This window comes from Micrasema longulum, unplaced genomic scaffold (assembly GCF_059751315.1).
Source record: "Micrasema longulum isolate JH-2025_06_02 unplaced genomic scaffold, ASM5975131v1 h1tg002388l, whole genome shotgun sequence".
Classification (NCBI taxonomy): domain Eukaryota; kingdom Metazoa; phylum Arthropoda; class Insecta; order Trichoptera; family Brachycentridae; genus Micrasema; species Micrasema longulum.
The window spans coordinates 159,912-168,883 of NW_028279537.1; the positions used below are offsets into that span (position 1 = coordinate 159,912).

The 8,972-nt window shown below is 34.2% G+C and overlaps 1 protein-coding gene across 1 annotated transcript; it reads left to right on the top strand.

The window, feature by feature from the left end:
- Nucleotides 1-1,159: 1,159 nt before the first annotated feature.
- LOC148272300 (hexosaminidase D-like) lies at nt 1,160-8,520 on the top strand. The gene is made up of 4 exons (XM_088240227.1): nt 1,160-1,556; nt 3,745-3,936; nt 6,493-6,605; nt 7,378-8,520. The coding sequence occupies exons 1-4, from the start codon at nt 1,224-1,226 to the stop codon at nt 8,417-8,419; spliced, it is 1,680 nt and encodes a 559-aa protein (XP_088096353.1). The 5' UTR covers nt 1,160-1,223; the 3' UTR covers nt 8,420-8,520.
- The last annotated feature ends 452 nt before the right edge of the window (nt 8,521-8,972 follow it).

An 8,972-nucleotide genomic window follows, 5' to 3' on the forward strand; every position in this document is an offset into this window, starting at 1 on the left:
ATACAATTTTCAAATTTAAATTGCCTCATGTTCTTGGAAGGACTATAACTAGTAAAATGCGACATTTTGAAAAATGATTTGAAAAATATTAAATAATGAAACAAAGTATTTTAGTAAATTAATATTACATTTTCTTAACACATTGTATTTTTTTTTCACATACCCAACCCTCTATTCCAACACCGAATTTTTAAAAAAGATGTTACATTTGGTTAAAATTTAATACAACGTTTTTTTAATCAACATCCTGTAGATTTAAAATGCGTTAGTGTGAGTTTTCTGAACGCGCCAGCTTAAATTAAACCACCAGTACAGTCTGTACGTACCGTATTGTAAACGAAAGTCATTGCTTGTTGAACATTTCGTTAAAAGTAAGCTGTTGGACTGTCATCATCCGTTTCCGGGCAGCCAAATCGTTATTTTGCGAATCGCAGTAGGTTTCGATATTTTTTATTTTATTTATTTATTTATTTATATATCTAAAAATTTACGAACAACGTCCAATTTAAACAAATCATAAAACGAAAAACAATAATAATACAGCAACAAATAAAAGAAGCAATACAATAATGGAAAACAATGACAAGTTAATACATTAGACAGGCATTATGGAATCCAGGCGATTTCTATAAATATACAGTCAATTTATTGGGAATTTTTTTTTCAGTTTATTTGTAAAAAAAACTCAATTTACAATCAAAATAATTAAAATCTTGATTTTCATTTACAAATCTAAGCAATCTGGGTAGAGGCGCATTGAAACCATAATTAGTCTTATGATGACCGAGGAACAGAATTTAATTATTTCTGAGTCTACGTAAAGGAACATTAAGATATATTTGTTGGAGAATGGTCGGGAAATCATGCAAATTATATCTGCATTAAATCGACGTTGTGAGAGACTGGATGTATTCAAGAAAAGTTCCATGTCGGTATAGTTATTTCTTGTGATTCCTAGTTTGTACGCAATTTTTCTAATAAATTGCCTGAAATTGAAACTGAAATTTTAAAAGCAATTCGAATAATCAGCGATTCAGATAGTCGGAGTTCGGATAGTTGGAGTACTTAATTTTCAAACGCGAGATTTGACTAATTCACTATTTAAATTTTTACCACAATTTTGTTTCAGCGCAGTGTGTTCTATTGTCAAAATGCGGGGGTTGCGCCACGTGCTTGTAAAATGTGTCATTTTAATTTTCTTGGTTTTTGCGTTTTTGTTTTATATGAAAATCTCAAAAACCAGCAACGAAAGTACTGGAAAATTTCGTACGCTCAAGTACTATTTGATAACTAGACCGGAACCAAAAGCCCAGGCAACATCCGCGTTGAAAAAAACGACTTTTCGGGCGACTTCAAATGCGGATGACAATCTTCAGCACAAAATAGTTCACCTGGATTTGAAAGGCGCGCCACCGAAATTGAAATATCTCGAAGAATTATTACCTCTCATAAAGTCTGCCGGAGCCACGGGGATCTTGCTCGAATACGAAGACATGTTTCCCTTTGAAGGAAGTCTAGAAGGAATATCAGCGCTGAATGCATACAACAAAACTGAAGTAAGGCTTTGATTGTTATTTTTATTTTGTGTATTCAGGCGGATGAAGAACACATTAACCTTTCCCTACTGTCCTAAAAACACCCGCGAGTTACGGTGCTGTGTAGTCACTACACATTAATAAAATAAGAGATTTAAAAAGTGAAAAATGAAATATTTATCGGGAATGGCTTTAATTAACCATAATTCAATTCAAAGATGATAATATTTCAAATCTAACTGCTGAAAACATGAAAAAACCATTGGGTATCGCTAACGACTCGGGCGAAACGTGCACCCGCGCCAACTTCCCGAGATCTACTAAGTAGCTATATAGTACTGGACTACGTGACTGACTGAGAGTATACTTTTGATGATATTTGTAATTTATCCCCTATTTCCGATAAAATGCTTTTTTAGTGCCTAACAAGTACTTATTATTCAATTACAAATTATTTCAGTCGATGCGTAAATGTGTAATGGAGAAATACTGAAAATCTAAACCCAATATTTATTATATTTACAAAGATATTATAGTTATTAGACGCAATGTGTACTGGCTACACATCGCCGGGGAGGGAGGGTTAACGTGTGTGAAATAGAACCAGGTAAAAATCCTGATAGAGGAAATAAATAGATAAGTCCGCCTCGTAGTAAAGCTCGTTGGAGTGTTCGCTTACCGTGTAAAATGTCTCGGGTTCGATTCACGACAAGGTCGTAGTCAGTCAGTAACCTTAATTCAGTCTAGTACCAAGTATTTGTTTATTTTTAGTCGCGTACTTACGTTTTGTGACCTAGAAACACTACTATTTATTTTGTCTTTATGTATTTGAAGCAAACAAATATTTTTATATGGCAATTTTATATTTAAAACCTTATTTTTTAAAAAATAATTGAACAGTGGGAAAAGTAGACGTTTTTTTTCATATAACTTTTCTTATAAATTTTTGTATTTTTCGACCGGTAAAATATTTTTTTTAAAAACACCACTCCGATGCTTACCACGTTTTAGGTCCCGGGTTTGATTCCTGGAAAGGTCGACATTAAATATTGATTAGAAGGGCAGTTCTACACTGTAATATTTCATATTCCTGGACTGGCTCCTGAATTTGTAAGGTAAGGCTGATCACCTATCTTCATGTAACAGATGATGATATAAGCTGCATTTAGTGTAACAATGCAGTGCCTTATACACCATCGTACACACCAATGCATTAAACTCTTATTTAAGAAACAAATGCTCCACACATGTATAGTTTGTGTTCTATAATAAAAATAATATAGTGTGCATAAATTAAATGTGAATTTAAGTACGTAGTGTTTAAAACTTTAGTATCTTTGTATATTGCTAAGTATCTCTGTTTTTCTTTGTATATTCTCACATGTAAAAATATTTTTTAAAAGTATATTGTTAAGTATCCTCTGCACGGATAATGTGGTTATCGGTGAGGTCACATTATTTTATTATTAATCTTGGTTTATAATGGAAAAAATGAATAGATAAAATAAATAAAACGAATAAAACGAATAAAACGAATAAAACTAATAAAACGAATAAAACGAATAAAACGAATGAAACGAATGAAAATAATGAAACGAATGAAACGAATGAAACGGATGAAATGGATATATCTAGACTAGTTTTTCGTTACAAGAATCAGTTTCATTTATTTTTGTAAAACCGATTCAGTAGCTGCTTGTATATATTTTTTTGCTAACGCCGATGTAAACTGTCTTTTAGAAAACGTTTCAACAAGAGGTTTAATTTGTGAAATGGTAACTGTTAACTGTTTTCGTGTTTGTCGGCCTCGTGGTGTAATGGTCAGCGAGTTTGCCTACCATGCAAGAGGTCTCGGGTTCGATTCTCGACATGGTTGATATGAAATATTTATTTAAAATGGTGTTGGAATATTTATTTTAAATGGTGTTTTCACACTAGAATATTTCATAGTCCCTGGACTGGTACCTGAAGCTTAAGACTGATCATCTTACCTTCATGTAACAAAAATGATCAAGATACGATGCGATTGGTGTACCGATGCAGTGCCCTATGCACCATGGAAAGGGAATAATGAATAAAAGTTATTGTGTATTTTTTTTTGCTAACGTGGTTTAAACTGTTATTTAGAACTCGTTTTAAATAGCAGTTTTATTTGTAAAACGAAACGCCCATCTATAGATGAAAATAAATGAGAAAATAATATTTGCAGCTTTTGCATTACCTGTCAGCCGCGAGGGACATCGGGATGGACGTGATTCCTCTACTCCAGACGTTCGGCCATCTTCAGTTCGCGCTGAAGTTGGAAGAGCACCGCCACCTGAGAGAGATAGACGAATATCCCGACTCGATCTGCCCTTCTAAAAACCAGTCCACGGAATTACTCAAGGAGATGATACAACAGGTTCTGTCGGAATTTTACATTGTTATTTTAGCAGTAATTCAAGCATGTTCGAATGTTTGTAAACAATGGCTAGAATCCAACTCTTGTGGAGTTATAAAAATTAACAAGTCGCTGAAGAAACTTCTTCCCCTTTCTTCCTTCCACACAAACGCACTTCCTCTTTTCGTTTCACAAAAAAATAGATGGTACGGAAATTCCATTCACGACTTCAGTCAAAAACTTAGGTATTTTCATTCATTGGCATTTAGGGTGGCATGATTAGGTTAACGAAGTTAGTCGTAAACTTTATAGCAGTTTGCACTCACTTAAAAGATTACAGAATTTCTTGCCAATTAATGTTAAGCAAACATTAGTCCAGAGCTTACTTCTTCCACTCCTTGACTATGCGGGTGTATGTTTTCCAGATGCTAACTCTGAATTACTTGTTACCTTAGGACGATTGCAGAATGTTTGTATTAATATTCATGGTGTAGTGTAATTTTTAATATTTTTTATTTGTTAATCTTTGTTTTTAATTAGGTATAAAATTATAAGATTCAATATGTCCATGTACTTGTAATTTTTTGAACGGTTTGGGTGGGTAGAAAGAAATTGCCTTAAGGCAATATGCCCGCCCTTATATGTATATATATTGTAAATGTATATAAAGTGTCAAATAAATAAAATAAATTAAAAATAAGAAACAAGGTTGGGTGTGAAAAAAAGCTGATACTTTTATTTTGTGGGTGAGATTCATCTAATTTAATTATTTCACCTACATACTAGGCAACGCGTGAAAATGTATTTTTTTAAAAATTTCTTCATTCAATTCAACTTCACAAACATTAACAAATAGAAGAATTGAAGAAATAAAATACGCAAATTTGTGAAGAATGTTTTTTTTTATTTATTTGAAAATTTATTTATAAACCCTTACGGATTATTACATTCATTTTACATAAAATAATATATACATTTTTCATTCATACTCTATTTAATGTTACACAGTGTGTAAAGTGGTCACCTAAACCAGTCAATAACAGGACATAAACCCCGTAGATGCCTAGACTTCTATATTCATCATCATTTCCTTTCCGCACCTTATGGTGCATAGGGCACTGCATTGGTAAACCAATCGCAGCGTATCTTGATTATTTTTTTGTAACATGAAGGTTAGATGATCAGTCCTACGCTTTAGGTACCAGTCCAGGGTCTATGAAATATTTTAACGTGAAAACACTCTTTTAAAATAAATATTTCAAATCAACCATGTCGGGAATCGAACCCTAGACCTTTTGCATAGTAGGCACACGCACTGACCATTACACTATAAGGCCGACATCTATATCACCTTCTCTAAAATGTTCTTTATATCTGTTGTAATATGTTAATATTATGTTTTAGATAAAAATGTATCAGACGTATTTTTTTAATCGACATAAATATTTCAAGTAATACCGTGTCCTATTTCTTCAGGTACCTAACTCATTTTATAATGTTTAGTTTTAAAGATCTTGTGGCCGCTTTTTCAAATTTTTAAAGGATTTTTTAATTTACAATTACTGCTTTCACATCATACGATAAGAACAAACCAATAATTGACCGCAAAAATTAGTCCGCGTTCCTTACTTCATTAACATTAAAAATATTTCTTATTTATATTTAAAATAGGATTCTGTGATAGAAAGTGCCCACATCAAAGCGATTAGAAACTACAATAAATCCCAATTCAAGCAAAAAATGTTCGCCTCAACAAGATTTTTATATGACTTTTGGCAATTATTGCCAAGACAATATGCTTAACGATAGTTGGTATTTATTTACTGAGCGATTAATTATAAGGCCGACTCTGGATACGTTCTCCCAGTAAGATAGTAAAACAGATAGAAACAATATAATAACTACATTTATTTTTACAGTGGCAACTTTCTAACGCCAGAATCTAGTGACATTATTTTTTGCATCTAGCCGCTAGTTTAGAAAACTGACAGTTATCTCAGAATTTAATTCGACTTCAAAATTGACTTATTTCTATTTCATATTTTTAATAGGCTTTTAAGAAAAAAAAAGCCAAACTCACAATGATTGAACATTTCAATCAATCGTAATCAAAGGACGAATTGCTCGGTGGAACAAATTTTTAATCACTTTTAATGCGTAGATAAACGTATCGAGAGGTTCTAAACCCGTCGGTACAAACCGATATAATTACATCAAAACTTAATGGCGGGGGGATCGGTAGTGTATCTTCGTAATCGGTCGGGAGAATTTTATCTTCAACTATGACGTCAAACTGAAGCTATGTCATTTTAGTGCGTAGATATGTGTACCGTGACGTACGCTTCCCCTTGTTTCATATCGATGTACCTACCCAAAACTTGAAGGTGAAGGATCGGTAGTGTATCTTCGTAATCGCTAGAGAGACAAGGTGAAGGTATGACGTATTTATCTTCCCATTGTAATCGGGGCCCAGAAGCTTTATTCATTTTGACCAAAATCTGCCAGCTTAAATCCCCAGATATAATTTACTACCAGCGTTTCTGTGTAGGAAGTCTGAAGAAAAAATAACTTTTTTAGGTGATGGAATTTCATTCTAAAGTGGCTGTGGTAAAATGGATGCATATTGGCTGTGATGAAGTCTACCATATCAATAAGTGTCCCCATTGTAGCAAGAAGAAAATGGATGGAGCGTAAGAATAATACTTATTTTTTTATTTAGTTGAAAAAGTTTTACTTTTTTTTTGCCAACGGACATTGTCCATTTTATCAATTCATAGGAATATATAACAATATAAGAACTTTTAAAAACATTAAAAAAGAAGAAAAGAAGCATTGACAAACATAAGGGATATCGAGACAAGATCTGGACTATTTATTTAGTGCTCGTTTAAATAGTTGTAAACTTAAACCAGAAATGTCCCAATCTTGTCTTGAGTTAACAATATGACAAAGACGGGTGTATTGGGTGTTAACAAAAGAGGAGACAAAAAAAAATTAATACAAATTAGTCAATAATGTATTCTCCTTCATTATTTTACAACAAATTAGTCAATAATTGCCGTACACTGCTAATATCGCGATCAGCTTTATTCGAAAATCCGTGTCTAGAATACTCATTTACGTCTCGTTTAAAGGCTTGTAATGAAATATAATAATACATGTAACGTAAAAGAAAACACAATGGCCCTTTTCACACTTGCCACGTCAATCCAACCGGCCCAGTAATTTTACCGGGTACATCCTACAAACGCATACAAAACGTGTCACCTTTTGTAGGGTGTACCCGGAAAACTACCGGGCCGGGTGGATTAGGTCGTCATTCTACTTTCCATACCCAGTGGTGGATGGGGCACTGCATTTGTAAATCAAATGTAGCGTATTTCAGTCATCGGTTACATGATAATATGGTATCGTAACGCTTTTCAGCGTCAGTATATATTTTGTGTGATTTTAATTTTGCAGAACCATCTTCGCTAACCACGTGAAAGCAATAGCGTCATATATCAAGTCCTTAAGCTCCAACACATCCGTCCTAATATGGGACGATATGCTGCGCGAGTTCAACATGGCTCGATTCTGGAGACTAAATCTGGAGAAATGGGTAGAGTTGGTCGTGTGGGATTACACGGACGAACGGACCAAACACATACAGACGGCTCTCTGGTACCAATACACCAAACTCTTCAAGAATATCTGGATAGCGTCCGCGTTCAAAGGAGCCTTCGGATCAGCGGAGACTTTACCAAACTTGACGCGGCATTACGAGAACAACCTTTGGTGGCTCCGATTTTCCACAACCCACACGTCGGAAACGAACGAGCCATTCAAGTTCCGTGGGATTATGTTGACAGGATGGTCCAGATATTCACACTTCAGCGGTTTATGCGAGGTCCTTCCAGTTTCCATTCCGAGCCTCTTACTCAATTTGATATTGATCAACAAATACTTGACTAGAAGACCTTCCAGCACTATTGATGCTCTCGAATTGGACGTCTTCAAATCTTGGACGTTGTTAATTGGTTGCGCCAACGATTCCTCGAAAAACATTTCGACTCCTCGGGATGCTTACTTAATTAAAATGCAAAAAGACGTAGAGTATTGCAAGTTCCCTGGAAGTATCATTTACAGGTGTATAACGACATTGAAAACAATTGAAACCGACGGCGAAATATACAACAGACAAAGCCTCGCGAAGGAAAATGGTTATACGCAGTATAATATTGATCACAACATGCTCCCTGATGACAAGAGTTTAGTCAGTATTGCGGAGATGCAGATGGAAAACATTGATCTCATCACAAGGTGCATTTGGAATACATTTCCATTATACTTCGACGAAAGCGCTTCCGATGAGTTCTTGGAACTTAAGGTGGATCCGCTGAAAGCCATCTTCAACCGAGTGATAGACGCGTATCACGATCCTTCTAGAAGGAAAGTGTGGCCGCGGAGGCCATACGGACGCTTAACTTACAAATCTAATCAATACAGTAAAGTACAATTGTAGTAGGGGGTCATTCATTGTAGGCGGTAGGTTAGCATTAAATCCAATAAAATATTTTGTACTTATGTGTTATTTCATTTATTTATTGAATCATATTTTTTTCCATTATAGACTATGATTAATAATAAAAATAATGTGACCTCACTGGAGTTGCCCGTGCCGAGAACACTTAACAATATACTTAACAATATACTTAAAAAATATTTTTACATTTGAGAATAAACAAAGAAGACTTAATAAACAGAGATAATTAACGAAATGTTCAGACAGTTTTAAAAACTACGTATTTAAGTTTATAATAAATTTGTGTACATGTATATTATTTATAATACAAAACGCACAACAAAAGAACACAAACATAACATACGCATTTGTGGAGCATGTGAGTCAACATATTTTTTATGAAAGCCCTCACAGAGCTTTCGTCAAATCCAATATGTCTGACAATTTCACCAATTTTTAATTTCTCTTCCAAAAAGGTAAGAATTTTCGCGAATTTTTTGTGAGGCGGATAGTGCTAACTCTAATGCCCGTATGCAGAGACAAAACTTAAGGT

What these genes read in the sequence shown, in the direction of transcription:
- LOC148272300 (XM_088240227.1), top strand. Translation starts at nt 1,224, where the DNA reads ATGAAAATCTCAAAAACCAGCAACGAAAGTACTGGAAAATTTCGTACG. An exon ending in ATGCATACAACAAAACTGAA is followed by an intron (nt 1,557 to 3,744) that starts GTAAGGCTTTGA and finishes TAATATTTGCAG; the next exon opens with CTTTTGCATTACCTGTCAGC. An exon ending in TCAAGGAGATGATACAACAG is followed by an intron (nt 3,937 to 6,492) that starts GTTCTGTCGGAA and finishes TAACTTTTTTAG; the next exon opens with GTGATGGAATTTCATTCTAA.